Source organism: Cynocephalus volans, chromosome 16 (assembly GCF_027409185.1).
Source record: "Cynocephalus volans isolate mCynVol1 chromosome 16, mCynVol1.pri, whole genome shotgun sequence".
Taxonomy (NCBI): domain Eukaryota; kingdom Metazoa; phylum Chordata; class Mammalia; order Dermoptera; family Cynocephalidae; genus Cynocephalus; species Cynocephalus volans.
Genome location: NC_084475.1, coordinates 57,310,148 through 57,327,419, shown reverse-complemented (window position 1 = coordinate 57,327,419; position 17,272 = coordinate 57,310,148). Strand labels below are relative to the sequence as shown.

General features: G+C 37.7%; 1 protein-coding gene across 3 annotated transcripts in view; it reads left to right on the top strand.

Moving 5' to 3' along the window:
- The first annotated feature begins 4,290 nt into the window (after window positions 1–4,290).
- The window catches only part of PSIP1 (PC4 and SRSF1 interacting protein 1), a 31,818-nt gene continuing 18,836 nt past the window's right edge, over window positions 4,291–17,272 (top strand). For all 3 annotated transcript variants that reach the window (XM_063080327.1, XM_063080328.1, XM_063080329.1), the window contains exons 1-4: window positions 4,291–4,441; window positions 4,971–5,178; window positions 8,492–8,568; window positions 15,568–15,706. In XM_063080327.1, coding sequence (XP_062936397.1) covers window positions 5,107–5,178; window positions 8,492–8,568; window positions 15,568–15,706 — 288 coding nt within the window. In that variant the 5' untranslated portion in view covers window positions 4,291–4,441; window positions 4,971–5,106. The remainder of the gene's footprint in view (window positions 4,442–4,970; window positions 5,179–8,491; window positions 8,569–15,567; window positions 15,707–17,272) is intronic.

The following is a 17,272-nucleotide window of genomic DNA, read 5'->3' as shown; positions in this document are numbered from 1 at the left end:
GAGAATGTAGAGGAAGATGAAGAAGGAAGAAAGACACAAAAAACAGACAGAACAGTAAAGAGGAGCGTGGTACACAGACTTGCGGGACAAGAGAAGCCTTAACTGAGACTGCACATAGGGAAGTAAGAAAGAAGCTAACCTGGGGTCTGAGATGAGATCAGATGATGTGATGATTGTTTTAAAATTCCACTGGAGCAGCACACAGTCTAGGCAGCCTTCACAACAGGCACCGACAGCACTCACAGGTCAGCTGTCAATCCCAGTCCTGGCCCAGCCTCTTTCCAGCCTTTTCAGAAATTCTTACAAGTTCTTTATAAGTTATAACTTATAACTTCTTTATAAGGAGTTCTTCTTATGAGGGAAGTCTGAATGAGTCTGGGTGCTCACTAAAAGGGAGTTAAAAGAGAGTCTGAAAACAACTCTCTTCTACCCATTGATAAACCTGCTCAGCAGCATATCTCTTTGCTGTCTCACAAGCTAATACATCTTGGTTTTTCCCCACCTAAGGGCCAAAGCTCCAGATGCTTATAGATTTTTCAGGGGAAGCAAGGCCTAGACCAGATTTACAACATCCCTGACTGAACTAGCTCTTTGACTGATGCTCTTTATTTTCCTCATATTCTTGTTAACTTCTCACTATTTCCCCATCATGAGGCTTAAAATATCACACATAATAGTTCAATAACTGCTTAAACAGTTATAATCCTTTGTTTCAAGGTGTAGAATTATGTAAAAGATATGAAAGAAGGGGTTATTGTGAAATTTTTGAAGGATCGATCTCATTTAGAAAGATATCCGTTAAAATGGTGAAAATGAATGTATTTGTAGTCATGAAAAATGGCATCGCTTTTAAAGGGTGAGCTTTTAAGTACATGAAAAATTCACAAAGTCAAAACAAAAAGATCCTCAAGTGTCTTCTTACCTGCTTTCTCAGCCTAAAGAATTGGGGAGACTCTGTCAGGGTTTTTCACCTGCTCCTTTCTCTCATTCATTCACAATGTATTTATTGAAAAAAATGTTTTTAGAGTGCAGGTACTGGTGAATCAGATAGTGCTTACTTAAGTCATTTAAAAACTAGAAGGAAAGATTGTACATAAGAAATTATGCCACCGTAAAATGGGTTCGAAGGCTTTCCAGAGGTGATTTTGGTTTGAGTCCTTAAGGACTAGAAGGAGTTAAACAGAATGGGCTGGTGGTGGCGACAAGCTAGGGAATGGGGCGGAGTGGAGGGAGGTTAGGAAATTTGAAGCTGGGAATACTTTCAAGTCCAAAGAGGAAGGTGGAAGAGTACTGGGCTGGTTTTACTTCCAGCATCTTTTTCTAATTATAAGCCATTCTGCCTCAGCCTTGCAGCCTCCCTGCCCCACCTAGAGGCGGTGTGGGATCACAAAAAGGCTTGGGCTAGAGATCAGAAGACTGGAATGTTGCCTCAGCCACTTGATTAGATGTGTGATCTTGGGCAAATTGCTTAACTTTTGTGAGCCTGTGTTCTCATCTGTAAAATGGGGAGAGTAGGACATGGATTAAATGAGAGAATGTAGGTCAAGCTCCTTCCTTAACAAATTTAGGTTTCCCTGCCTTCTCTCCTTTGCTTCAATTGTTTGGGAAATTATATTCTTTCTCCTTACAATTTTCTCATTGCTCCTCTGAGCTCTAACTTGCTACACTTTTTCGGGCATCCCCACTAAGAAGGCTGACTATGGGGGAAGGGTGCCTTGGAGAGGAGCACAGCTCCTAGCAGTTCAGAAAAGCTCTGATGCCACCAGCCTCACCTCTCCCTCCCTTCCCCCTCCTTTTTACCTCTTTCCCTCTCTTCCCCTCCCCCTCAGATTCAGAACTGCTGCTCCCAGGGATCCTGGACTTTTGTTCTCTGGAGGCTTAAACTACCACCTGTTTTGCCCTTATTGTTTAAAGGGTATCGCCTGTTGTCTACAGACTATCACAAGTTGAAATTGCCAAAACTTAAAGAGAGCAAGAGCTATCATACATTTTTTTTTAACACTAACCCATCAATTCTTCTCCATTTTCCCTCTATTTTTAATTTCTTTTCTGAGAACCCCCCCAAACCCAACAGTAACCACCCCCTCTTTGCTCATTGATACTGTCATTCAGCACTAATACAAAGTTATCTTTTAATATTAATTGTCATTTATCTATTATATGTTTGTCTACTCAATTTTAAGTTCTTATAGTCTGTAGTATAGTTTGTGTTCTCTACAGCAGTTTCTCAAACTTGAATATGCGTAAGAATCACCTGGGGATCTGGTTAAAATGCAGATTATGATTTAGTAGGTCTGGGTAGGAGCTGAGCTGCTAACAAGCTCCCAGGTAATGCTGATGCTGCCTGGGCCCTGGACCACACTTGGAGTTGCAAGGCTTTAGAGGGTTTAGAACAAAGGAGGTGCACAAAAAATGATTGATGGTTGATGCATTGGTCTCTCCTACTCAGTATCTTGGACTTTTCTTCAAGACATCTTTCTCCACCTTCTCCTGTGCATGACTTATGACCAATACCTGACAATTATTTCTCTGTGTACTTAATTGTGCCCTTCCTTCTCTTTTTCAGAGTTTCCAGTCTTACCCTGAAATGGGTCACTTAGTGAGTACTACAGTTACCTCCAGCCTCTTTCTACTAAACCTACCTTGAAACTGCAGGAATATTTTTTATTTTTTGTGGCTGGCCAGTATGGGGATCTGAACCCTTGACTTTGGTGTTACAAGGAATAGCTTTTTTAAGAATAATTTTTAACACTTCCTTGTGCAGCAAACTATAGTAGCTCCTTAATATACATCATGTAAAATTCAAATTCAGGATGAGAGGCTTCTAGACATTTCACCAACTCTTCTCTCTCCCTTTCCAGTCAATTTCTCTTATTGCTTTACTTGGAGCCTTCTGCATATTGCCCAGGTATGATTCAGTTTCTTGAAACTCCTTGCAATTTTATGTTGGGAATGTTTTTTCTTTATAAAGGCATGCTGTATATCTTTTTAAAAATTTTCAATTTTTACCTACCCAATAAAGCTTTTCTTAATTTATTCCCAGTTTAGTCCTTTGTTTAAAGCAGTGCAAGCTAGGTACTTATACATTTTAGTACTTTTTTTTCAGCTTCTGTTTTAAATAGGAAGTATCTGTCCTTTTCCATGGCTGTATCCCCAGCACCTAAGAGTGCTTGACACACAGTAGGTACTTTATTGGGGGTTCAATGAAGAATGAAACAAAACTTAAGATTAATTTTTGTTAATTTTCAAAATGCTTTCTTATCTACTACATACTTATTGGAAACCTGGATGAATGTGAATGGATAAATAAAACGAGAGAATTCTGGTGACACAGCTCTGGTACAGTAAAAATGTTAAAGTATTGACTCACATAAGGCTGAGCATATTACCACCAACATTAAAATATATATTGGCTAAAGGAACAAAAAATAAAATGATTAAAATCCCTTGAAGAGAACACTTCTACACTGTACCACCTACCAGCTAACTAGGGTAATAAAATTTAGATGCAGCTAATATTTAGTTTAGTCCTAAACCTGCATCTTCTCTAAAAGTCTTACGCTTTCCTATCATTGTTTTTCCACTCTTCATATTTTGCATTTGTTAAAATTGCATTTTCCTTAATAGTCCTTGATACTTTAAATGTTAAAGAATTGAAATGGGCCTTCCTCATATTACAATTTCAAGGAAAATGAGATTGCAAGGCCCATTCAGCGACGTGCAAGAGGCCTACAAACTGCACACCCTGCAACCGCCTCATGCTCCAATTTTATCTATGGGTTTTTGTACAGCTCTTCTCTGGATGATGCAAACTGCGCAAAAGCAGCATTAAGGTCTCCCCACCCTGGGAAACGATGCAAGAACATGCAGCTAAGATTGCCAGTTTCTCCCCAACATGCAGCCAAGGGCTAGAGGCCCGGATACCCGCCCCCAAACCCCGTTCACAACAATCGTTTCCTCCCTCCCCGCCTTTTACATACAGTACACATACAAATACACACACGCAGAGCAGCCAGCAGGGGCGGGCCGGGTCCGACCACTCCTCAAACCGCAGGGGGGAGCCGTAGCCGGCCGAGCTATTTTCACCCAGTCTTTTTTTTTCTGCATGCGTCGCTCTCTCCATCTGGGTGCATTTGTTAGGCAAAACCAAATTTGCGGATCAAGGGTCTTCAGAACCTCCACTTCGGAGCCACACACCTTAGGAGGGTGCTGTATTATCCCCCCTCCCACGGCGAGCAGTTGGTTCCGTCCCAGCGCTAGCGGGCGCCGAGCGGGAGCCGCGCGGGAGCAGCGCAGCGACGGCGGCGGTAGCGGCGGCGGCGGTTGCGATTCAGGGCCGTTGAGACGCTTCTGCGGCAGCTGGTGGCGCAGGTGGCTTGTGTGGACGCGGGCAGAAGGGGCCGGCCCGCAACCGTAGCCTCAGCGTCCGCGGCCTCGGCAGGTGAGCGGGCGGCGGTGACTCGCCCCGCCCCCCCCCCCCGTGGCCTCGCTTCTGGCTGTGGCGGGGGAGTGGACGCGGCCCGGCCGAGGGGCGGCCCGGGGCTGCGACCATCGAGGAGCAGGTTGGGGGAGGTTCTGTGGATAGAAGGGAACGGTCTCCTCTTCAATCCATGTTTTTTTCTCCTCCACCAGACCCCCTCCCTCTTGGGGCTTAAGCCCCGTGGAAAAAAAGCCCGAGGAAAGATGGGGTGGGAGAAACGGGGATTTGGGGCTGGGCAGCATCCCTGCCTCAGGTGGTGGCGTCTTTTCGGGAGTGGAGCGGAGGACCTGGCCCAGCCTGGAAGGGCAGCTCCGGAGCTGCAGAGGCCGCGCACTCGGGGAGGGGGGAGGAGCGGGAGGCGGCCCTCCACTCCCCTCAGCCCTCGCCCCTCTCCCACCCCCTCCGCCGTCCCTCCTCCCCTCCCCCACTCCGAGCGGCCCCTCCCTTCGGTTTTCTTCGCTTTAACCGCGCTCGGTGCTGTCCCTCGCAGGCGCGTCGGGACGCCCCGAGGCATCCTCCCCGCCCGCCGGCCCGGGAGCGTGGGTTTCCGTCCGTCCGCCGTCCGCATCCTTTCGCCGCCCGCGCCGCCGCACCTCCTCCTGGGCCTCGTCCCCCACCCCCGAAACATGACTCGCGACTTCAAACCTGGGGACCTCATCTTCGCGAAGATGAAAGGTTACCCTCATTGGCCAGCACGAGTAAGTGATTTGTAGCCTTCGCGGTTAGCGGTGCTACCTTCTTCCCCAAAGGCCTGCTTCCTACAGTTTCTCTTAATTTTTCCTGTGTCCTTTCTCTCCCTCCCTTTTCTTTCGTTTCATTTGTAACCTGGCCTTTCGTTTTAGTTTTTTGCCCGGTAATCTCCTATATAATTATAGGAATCCAAGTGTTTCTACGTGCCTTTGTATTTCCCTATGGTTTGTATTTGACAGACTCTGACAGGTTTTCTTCATAGAAAATGTTTAAATGCGATGCCAGTTCATGTTCCATTGTAGGTGAGATAATCAAGTATGAATTTTATGTTTGAAAATTAGTGAAACGTTGACATATTCTTAATCTTGCATAAAATACAAAATATCAATGAAATCAATACAAATTACACACAAACTCTTGGATGTCAGAGAAAGATATGTGACTAAACTGGATTTACAGGGTCTTTAAAGAAATATGTTTTGTAGTTGATGGGGCTGCCTGTGTTTGCTTGTTTAATGAAGAGATTCAGGACTGGATATTCTTGAGAATTTTACAGTAAGTTAGCACTAAGGAAGGTCCAGAAAATTTATTTCCACGTTTTTATTCACGTTGTTTGCTTTTATGACCTTGAAGAAGTTATACTTTTTTTCCCCATAGGCAAAAGGAGTGGAACAGATTCATATCTAGTGGTACAGAGAAGTGATTAAGGACCCAGGGTGTTTTGTAACATTTAGGAATTGAGACTGTCTAAATGTCTAAGCTCCATTTTCAGAAAAGGAGGTCTTTTTATTACTTTATAGTGGGCCCCAGGTTCAAAAACAGTAATAGATAGAACCTAAAATATGTTGAGATCCATCAGATTAGGTAAACTCAAGATTCTTTTCAACTATAACCATCTGATACCAAACGTTGTAATTATTTTTCCAAATCATTTATCTTCTACTAATTCTTTGAAAACGTACTCGTATTTCTTAGAAGTAAATATATCCTATAGTTTTAGTTATGTCAGCTGGGAAGAGGAATGAGGGAAACTATCTATTAGATAACATGGACTGAGGAGCTGAATGTTCTCCAAGCATAAAATGATCACTGACCGTTGGTTTTTCCCATCCACCCCTTTACAGTCTCAGGTTTACAGGTTTCCTTCCAAAGCTTTTTTTCCCTTAGTCTATCAAGTCTACTTTTTCAGTAGTCTTACTTGAACAATCCTTAATCATATATGTTTCATATTCTAAGCTGTTCTCTTTGTCATGTTCTTTTATTTTAACTCTTACTTTGTGTGGGCTTTGACTTCCAAATATATTGTAAGCTTGAGGGAAGTTACCTTAAACTGAATTTCTTTATACCCCTCACAGTCCTTAGTACATAGTCATACACTTATGAAACACTATATTTCATGTTTAAGTAGAGCCTAGGGAAACTGGGCAGGTTTAAATCCTCTCCAAGATACTGTTTCATGTTTTTTGAGACATCCTTATTTATTTTGAGTTGTTATAAAATCCGAGGTTATCTGATTCATCTCTATTTAGATTTCCATGCCACAATGCAGTTAAATGCCAAATGGAAATGTTTTAAAAATTATCTACTCCCAAGTCATCCTCCCCACACCCTTCAATATGTTAGGTGACTAAGAGTTAGTGCTATTAAAAGTAAAATAAAGTAGCCTTGGGAGGGCCAGAATCTTTTCCTTTTTATTTAACAAATTCATTTGGATTAGAATGGGAAATTTTTCCTTTTTTCTCTTCTCCTTCATTTTTTCTTAGAAGCAGCTGAATTTGGTTTTGACATATTCTTTATCCAAGAATTATATTCTTTTGTCTGTCTTTTTCAATCTTGGAGATTCTAAATCTTTTCTGTCGAGTTTAGAGTATGTATTTAAGGTTTCATCTGTAAAGGTGACATCTCTTGTTCTAATTTTGGTTTTTGACATTTTCTGTCTACTTGCCCTAGACTTCATTAATTAAACAGTCTTGCACATTCCTGTAATCCTTTACCAGTAATGATCATTTTTTAAATTGACTTTTAAAAAATTTCCATAACATTTATTAAACTCTGTGCTAGGCATTTGCATAGACTTTTTTTTTTTTTTTGCTAGGAGAAGAATATGACCCAAGTTGATAGAAAATAGCCCTTATATTAAGGGCTTAAGGAGTTTTGCAGTTCTTGGGGCCTTCCCACAAAGTTGAAATGACAAGTATAATCTTTATCTTATTGGTGGGGAAATTAAAGTCCCTGAAGGTGTTGGGTTGTAGTGATTCCATTGGTGTCTAAAACCTACAGACTGCCCCCACAGATAACTAGTTCAATCACCCTCACAGTCTTTTCTTCAACACCATAATGCTTACAGATCATAGTAGGTCTTCTGATAGCTCCTTTCTTGACAAAGTCAACTGATTTTTTTTTAAAGTGTTCTTGAAATTATGAAAATTAATAAAGTTTAAAATAGAAATGTTATTAAATTTTGGCTAGATACTGCTGCCTGATGGCTTTAACCCTGAGGTCTGCTTTTCATTTATTGATAAGAAAGGAGAGTAACAAGTTTTACAGATGTATTAGACATAATGGCACCCGGTACTTTCTTAATTAAAAGGATTAAAAAGAGAACAGTAACGTCATGTGATTTAGCCATGCAGGTGAAAGATCTTTTCATGATATATGTTTCAGACTTTGGGAAATACTGCTTTAAATTTTTGTTAATGTTGACTTTTACATTACTGTGTCATTTGGATGGCCTTCCTGCAGAACTGTTGAGGAAGGAACTGTTCAGATAAGTTCAGACTCCTTATCTGAAATGCTTAGGGCCAGATATGTTTAAGAATTCAGAATTTTAGGATTTTAGGAAAGTAAAGATGGTACATATGCCATGTATTTTTCTGCTGGTAGGGCCTGGGGTAGCACATGATAATCTAACACAATATTTCTGCAGAAAAACAACAGTAGAAACACTAGGTGATTAAAAGAGATGACCGAATAAGTCTCAATGTCAGGTCAAGATTTTGCCACCAGGGGCTGGCCAGTTAGCTCAGTTGGTTAGAACACGGCCTAATAACACCAAGGTCAAGGGTTCAGATCCCTGTACAAGCCAGCTGCCAAAAAAAAAAAAAAAAGAGAGAGATTTTGCCACCAAATGGGTTTTGAAAAAAATTGAGGTTTTCAGAGCTTCTTGGGTTTCAGAACTGGGGATATGGGATTATGGGCCTGTAGAACTGGTCCATTTTATATCAGATCCCTTTTGTTGGAAGTCTTGTTCTCAGTTTTTTTAGGTGTGTTGAGGTGTGTCTGATTTAAAAGATTTTAATTTTTCTCACCTTTTTTTTTTAGGTAGATGAAGTTCCTGATGGAGCTGTAAAGCCACCCACAAACAAACTACCCATTTTCTTTTTTGGAACTCATGAGACGTAAGTCCTAGTAGCTTTAAACGCACATCTGGTCACTGGGCATAAAATGAAAAACAAGTAGAGATTAATTCAAGGAGGAAATAGTAAAGTAATAGAAAATTTTAAAATCATTTTGAACTTTGGAAAAAGTCTTCAGGTTTCCTCTTTTTATTACTAAAGATATTGTAGGTTTAGTTTTTATTAGAATAGATGTTTACTTAATCAAAAAAGGTATGATTTCTCTCAGCAATCAGAAGAATGACCAATGGATGAAAGTATGTAAGGAAAGTTTTAACAAGGCATCAGATATTCGTATTCAATAAAATAAGTGCTTTTTATAATGACTGGCACCCTGTTTTAGGCTTTGTGATATTAGCCATACAAACTGTATATTGTGGGAGAGGTGAGATGTGTCCCTAGGAGCCACTCTGACTGCTCTGCTGCCCCTGGTGGATATGTGGGCAGAGAACTGATTTGGTGAAGCAAATTTTTCAAAAATTGCAACTTAATGTTGAACTGTTCTAGGTGTATGGAATTACTCTGGAGGCTGTCCCATTTCTGAAAATAATATTTCTGCATATCTATAGTTTATTAGCTGACTTGGGGCTTGAAGTTTAGAATCTGCAGTAATTTTGGTAGAGTAGGCCTGTTTACCTGGGATGAGGAGAAACAAAACTGTTGATATTCTAATTAGAATTAGGTAATTCCTAAGAGTGACTACTATGGCAGCATTTGGTTTAATGTTGCTTAGCTACTATATAACCTACACTTGGGTTTGCTTTAAAGGAAGAGTTCTAGGTGTGTGGGAACTGAACTTTTGTGAGAGATATGTGTGTTCTTACGGGCATATGCATTGTGTTCACAAAATGAACTCAGAAATAACTGCTTTTCTGTGTGTTTAACATTCCTTAAGAAAACTGAGATACACACACGTATACACTTAGTGCCTCAAGGAAAGTGCCGTGTAAGAAACACTGGTAGGATTTAGGTTGCTTCAGAATTATAAAATAGGTACTGTATTCAGTTAATGACTTGCTATTTTCTTAGGATGTTTTATACTAGCCTTGATTGTTATGAGCTCTGACATTGGTATTTGAGGTCTGAGTTCATTTGTATGGGGATATGGCATCAATATTTGATTAGGAGATGTTTCAAAGACTATTACAGTTTTTAAAGGAAACCCTGAAACCTTTTCAAGGAATACTGTACAGAGTTGAGGCTCTGGTGTTTAATAGCTTGATGACCTTGCCTGAGTCAGTTAAACCTTCTGGCCTTCAATTTTCTAATCTGTAAAATGAGAGTTGCGGTGATCCCTAAATTTCCTTTCAGCTCTGGAATTTGGTAGATATCTTACCGTGAATTAGTGTATCTTTTCATTGTTAAAATTTTTTAAAGCAAACAATATAAAAGGAAAGTTCTCTGTAAAGGAAACAAATAATTTTACTCCTATTTTTTAGAATTAACCTCTAAATGTGTTAATGTTTTGATGTATTTTCTTTCAGACTTGTCTGTGTACTTTTTTAGCATTTGCTGTCATATTTAATTATGTTCTGCCTTTTTTTTCCCCTCCCATGTTACACATTTGGTATGTTATTTTAAAATGGAATGCCTTGAAGAACGAGTGAATCAGAGCCACTGTTAATGTTTTGATGTATTTTTTTTCAGAGCTGCTTTACAATTTTTTGTTATTTGCTGTTGTATGTAATGATACCCTGCTTTTGTTTTGCACATTAAGTATTTTTTGTATGTTATTTTAAAATGGACTGCTTTGAAGAATGGATCAGAGCCACGGCTACATAAGATTGTGCCGTTGGGAACTAGTGATGGCTTCCTAAAAACTAATCTGGGCCCTGTTCACCAAACCTGTGGAATTCCATCCCCAGAAAGGATTCATTTTTCATCCACCATTGTTTTTGAGTCTCATTAGGAGCTCACTGGTCTTGAGCATATCTTTTGACCCAACTGTTCTTAGAATTTATTATGAAGATATGTGCAGATTGAACAATATGTTTACTTATAATAGCATTATTTTATAATGCAAAATTTGATATAGAAAATGGTCCAACAATAGACTAATTTTGGTATAGCCTTTAAGTGAAGTAATAGGTTGTTGTAAAGTAATTGTTGACATGAAAAGATGTTCACTTTAATTTGAAAAGATCTACTTAATGAATGAGTATGTATCATACATTGGAATCACATATTTATATGTATATATGCATGTAAGTGGGCTGAAAACAGTGGCTATAGGTGGTGAAATTACGGATCTTTTTTTTTTCTTTGATAGCATATGGTATTCTCTGAAAAAATTTTTAACAGCTTTATTGAGATATAATTACTTCCCATACACTGCACCCATTTAAAGTATATAATGTAATAGGTTTTAGTATATCCAGAGAGTAGTGCAGCCATTAGCACAATTTTAGAATATATTTGTCACCCCAAAAAGAAGCCCTGTACTTTCCATTTCTTCTCAATCCTTTCTCCCACCTTGACCTAGGCAACTGCTATACTTCCCTATTGTGGACATTTTATATAAATGGAATCACGCAACATGTCTTTAATGACTGGCGTTTTTCACTTAGCATAATGTTTTCAAGATTCATCCATGTTGTAGCATATGATGTACTTCATTTCTTTGTATTGCCAAGTAATATTCCATTGTATTGATCGACCACATTGTATTTATCCATCACTTGATAGACATTTGGGTTGTTTCTACTTCTGGCTATTATGAATAATGGTGCTATAAACATTTGTGTACAAGTTTTTGTGTAGACATATGTTTTCATTTCTCTAGGAGTAGAATTCCTGAGTCAAGTAGTAACTTTGTTTAATCTTTTGAGAAACTACCAGAAAGTTTCCAAATCATCTGCACTGTTTTACATTCCCACAGGCAAAAAATGAGGGTTCCATTTTCTCCACACCCTTGCTGACACTTATTATCTGGTTTTTTTTATTATAGCTGTCCTGAGGGGGTGGAGTGGTATCTTGTTGTGGTTTTTATTTACATTTCCCTGATAGCTGATGATGTTGAGCATCTTTTCATGTGTGAATTTTTAAAAAGCCTATGCTTAACATTAATGATTTAGATTTGTAAAGGTCTTCTTAGGTGGAAGGGCACACTTATTTAATTTTTGTAATATTAAGATATGTGAATTTATGTATAATGAATAGTAAAATAATGGAAAGTAGGACATGTAAATCAATCTGGGAGGAGGAGCAAGGGGAGAATTTTTTTAAAAACTATTCTGCAAAATTAATAAAGATAAACCAAGTATATAATAAGGTATATGTAAAATGAGGTGGTGTGAATAAGACTATAAGTTGATTACATTTTGTGAAAGTATCAAATTCTATTAAGACTTTCAGATTGTATTAATAAACAACCTAGCTGTGTCTTATTTTGTGAGACAAGGCTCAAACAAAACAAGATCAAGTAACAGTGCTGTCACAAAGAAAGCAGAAATGGTAATATTGCTGTCTGATTAAAAAAAATGTAAATTTAAAGTCAAAACATGAAGAGGAGAGAAGGGTACAGGCAGTCATTAGCTTTGCATAGTTCCAGTATATATGAATTTCAGTTACTGTGGTTAGTTAAATAACATCAGTCCCCCAACAACATGGTTAAGATTTTACATACTCTGCTGTATTAACTGTAATTGCATAAACTACAAAATTTGCTGCTAGTTTTTCAGTCCACAGATTAAGATGTAAATTGCAGGTACATATCATGTCACTTCCAAAGTTTCTTAGTGGTTGGTTACCATGCATCTGTTTCTGAAATCACAAGCACAGACAGCAGTGTGTAGTTGGCCTCTGTCTCCCAGTGATATACTCATGTGAAATTTTACCAAAAAAAAAAATGAGGTAATTGGCCAACAAAGTGAAAGTGCAGCAAAGAAATAGTAATGAATGCTGTAAGTGAAATTTGAATAAAATATAAATGGAGTTATAGAATAGTTAACCTTGTGAACGACGATGTGCACAGTTGGAGTGACACTATGTGTCCAGCCAGAGGAACTTAGTGAAGGCAAGCTTGTCAGCATAAATAGAAAAATGTTATAATGGAAAGAATGAAGATGATGTCCCAGAGGAACAACATTTTAGATATTTTACAACACTGAAAGCACAGAAGAATAAAATGTTGAAAGTTGATTCAAACTTAGAAAGGAGTATGACGATTTGCCAGGCATAGAAAATAGGATCATTCCATATCATAAGTTACAGCATCAGATGGAGGCAAGCACTCTTAAACTATTCATGATAATTTTTTTTTTTTTGCAAAGAGATATTACACACTATAATCGTACTGTTCTTAATGCTTTGAGTTACAGTATACTAAGTATTGGTTTTACACTATTTCATTTCCTCACACATTTATAACTCAGTAATAGTGTTTAAATAATGTTTGGACAATTTTGAAAGGCAATGGAACAATCATTTTTCCCATTGATTATTAAGATTGCCTTGCATGGTCATTTTTATGGTCTAATACTTTATACACTAAATAACATTGTGGTAGATCAGTTTTCTCTTTTGAATGGTTTTTAGATTTAGAATCATATCTAGAAACACCCCACATTTCAGATTTTAAATATTTTTTTTTTGTAACTTATAGAGTATTTTTAAGGTCTCCCCCTGCTTCCTGGTGCCACCAGTTTGAGGTGAGCCTTTTGGAGATTTTGAACTTTAAATGAGGATGTTGTCTGACTTTCTACGTTGTTGCTTTAGGATGCAACCCTTTCGGTCTTCCAAATTTCTGTTTCGTCGTCTTTGGCCTTGTGAGTTTATACCTTTAAAATAATCCCTTTACTATTGTTGTGGAGTTTCGGAGGGAGAATTTGTGTTGAATTGTTTGTTCCAACTAGAAATATATTTTGATGGTTTATCAGTGCCACACCCTAACCAACTGAGCTAACCAGCGAGCCCTTGATGGAGGTTTAACTCAAGTCATTTACATGGAATTTGAAATCAGTTACATAGGAGAATGTTGTACTGTTTTAACATTTTTCTAATTTGAATTATGGGTGGGAATGAATGATGCCTAGTGAAAGCCTGAATTTTCTGATCAAATGAGATAATGATTTCAGTTTAACCCTGAGGTAAATTTCTTCATAAATGAAGTTATCATTGTGTCTTAATCCTAGCATAGTAATACATATTTTTTGAAATTGGTATGTGCAGTTAAAATATATGGATACACTGAGGATTACTGAATTAGAGGACTTAAATAATAAAGTGGACTTTTATATGCCTTGATTATGTTTAAATAGAGCTCTGTCTTTTTCTAATCGAAGTTTTAAATGTATTTAAAACTTTAAAAATATTATTACTAGAGTGTTAATAGGTCCTTAACTCTTAAAAGAATTTCAGCAGATAAGGAATTTGTGATATATATCTAATTATAATAATAATTTTAAATTTTAGCATATTTTAGAGGAAATGAGTATCAGTTCAGTTTTCCTGCTGCTTTGAAAAACCATCATGACAGAAAACTCATACATAGATACATACTATGTCTACTTTTATAGAACTGACAGACTTAGCTGACATAGGGAGGAGATATAAGGGATCTGTCTTGGAGTGAAACACACACTCACACATACATACACACACAGTTGATGCTCCTTAATCATGGATTCTGTGTTTGTGTATTTGCCAACTAACTGGAATTTATTTGTAATCCCAAATCAATACTTGTAGCGTCCTCAAGGTTATTCACAGACATGCAGAGTAGCAAAAAAATTTGAGCTGCCTGAGGTGCACATTTCTAGCTGAGGTTGAACAAGGGAATGCTTTGCCTTCTTGTTTCAGCTGTCATACTGTAAACAAGTGTCCTTTTAGCAGCCTATTTAGTGCCATGGGCTTTTGCATTTTGTGCTTTTTGTTGATCATTTCACTGTCTGAACTAGCCCCCAAGTGTAGTGCTAAAGTGCCGTTTAGTGTTCCTAAGCACAAGAAGGCCATGATGTGCCCTACTGAGAAAGTATGTTTTACATAAACTCTGGGCTACTGACATATATTAAATAAGTTATCTTTAAAAAGAAACATATAAAACAAGGTTATGTATTGATTGGTTTATGAAAATGTGATTACAAGAAACTAACCCTATATTTTCCTAAGGAGCAGTGGTTCAGTACTCACTAATTCAGTCTTCATGGTGCCTTTATAGAACATAACTACAAAGAATAACGAGAATTGACTGTATATATATGAATGAATGAACAGGTTATATACCATCTGTCTGATTCCCTTATTCAGTAAAATAAAATTCTTAACACATATTCATTTTATTTTAAAAACATATATATTTAGATAATATACCTTGTGAACAGTTTCATGAATTGTGTAATATGCCAAATTACTTTGAAATGAAAGTGTATTTGGGGTGCAATTAAATGTATTGATATGCTGTTGTGTCAAAGTGTGTGTGTTTGTGTGGTTTTTTCTTGTAAAAAAATAATAAAATGTACTGTTTAACCATTTGTAAGTGTGCAATTCACTGGTAAGTACATTTACATTGTTCAGCTGTTGTGTTTTTTTTTTGTGTGTGTGTGTGGTAGTCAATATGACAGTTTATTGAAAGAATATGCATAAAGCACTTGCCATGGCATCTGTCACAAAGTGCTCAGTAACTGTTCACAGTTGTTGATGACAGCCTAGTTATTATTATTATTATTATTGTTATTATTTTTATTTATTTTTTTAAATTTTATTTTGTCGATCTACATTGTGGCTGATTATTGTTGCCCCTCACCAAAACCTCCCTCCCTCCTCCGTCCCCCCTCCCCCCTCCCCCCTGTTGTGGTTTTTTAAAATAGGATTATAGATCTAGGAGCTTGTTACTAAATTTAATCAAAATATTTGGAATTAAATATAATTGTATTTGTCTACTCTTTAAGATTTATACTGCAGTTTAGGAATTTTTGATAATTGCATTATAGGGTAGTGCTATTTAATAACATACATTTAATTAAGGTTGCTTTGCACTCACATCCCTCCCCTCTTCTTTTTTAGTGCTTTTTTAGGACCAAAGGATATATTTCCTTACTCAGAAAATAAGGAAAAGTATGGCAAACCAAATAAACGAAAAGGTTTTAATGAAGGCTTATGGGAGATAGATAACAATCCGAAAGTGAAATTTTCAAGTCAACAGGTGAGTCATATTACGTTTAAAAAAAAAAAAAAAAAAGATGAAGTTTCAACCTAACAAATAAGAACACAACAATTTAGTCTGAAATTCACAAGGCTCTCAAATTAATAATTGTGTTATTTGTGAAGTTGAACCTTGACCTTTATATCTCAATAAATTGATGAAATTATACTTGCATGGTTGAACAGAACTCAGAAAACTGGGAAATGCTCATTTACTCCTGATTGAAAGTTTATTTAATACAGTGAATTAAAAGCCATATGTGCTCTTCTCTTAAATTCAGGTTTTATAGCTTATAGGGCATGTGCTTGAGGTTTTCTTATTTTTTTTATGAACCTGACATGGGTTAAATATGTGACAAAAGTACTTATAGCACTATGCAAATTATATTTACTTATGTCTAGAAGAGCAGCTTTTAACCTCCTTTTTTTGTGTGTGTGTGTGTGTGTGTGCGTGTGTGTGTGTGCGTGTGTGTGTGCGTGTGTGCGTGCGTGCGTGCGTGCGTCCGTCCGTCCGTCCGTCCGTCCAGGTTTTGTTAATTTATATGTGACACTAAATTCTCATGGAGTGGTTTGCCTTTACCCAATCTGTATCATTTTTATTATATAAGAGAAAATACTATGTCTTATTTTTTCTCTGTCCTGGTATTGATGTTATTAAAAATTTTTTCACTGTATTGTCGTTTGCACTCTTGAACAACATATATACTCCCATATGGATGTCCCAGACTCTTATGATTTAAAATAAACAAACCAGGTTTTAGAATAGCACCAGAGAGCTGTAAGAGGAGGTCTTTATGAAAATATTGGGATGGTTTCTCATTTATCTATGTAAGTCCCTTTAATTCTTCACAAGTGCCATGCTTTTTCTCACCTTTGTGAACTTTTTAGATGCTCTTCTGTCTGGAACCTTTAATTGATGCTTCAAGGCTGCATTAGATGATCCTAAGTGCCTTTATTATGGCCTAGTACTTATTTGTTATAGTATTCATCATACCATATTATAATTGCTTCTGTACTTTTATGTAACTGCCACAGTCTGTTATATTAGCTCCAAGAACAAAGAAGTGTGTCCTATGTGCCCAGCACTGTTACATATGTGGGAAGAATGCCTATTCACTAAATATTTGTTGAATAGATGCACAGTTTCCCATCATTATTGCCTTGACTATGTAAAGAGAGGACACCTGTTTAAAGAGATGCATTTGATTGTTTTCTGAAACTAACGTTTTGTAATTTCTCTCGGATTGTTGGCACTGTGATTACACCTTCATGGTCTTTTTCATCCTCCAGATTGCCCAGCATTGTCACCCTATCCTCTGTTCCGTCTACCCACTAATCTCCGGGTAGTTTTTACCCACTAATCTCCGGGTAGTTTTTACCATATAGATTTAACAAGGAAGTTTTTGGTAGGTTGTGTGAATGAAACCAAATAACTTTCTTTCCTTACTAAAAGTATGACTGATTGTGCTGATTTGATTCCCAGTGAATGTCCTCAGAGAGGATCTGTGCTTAACCCCTACTCCCAAATGTGTACTGTGTTGCCTCTCTTACTCACAATTTTGGTTGG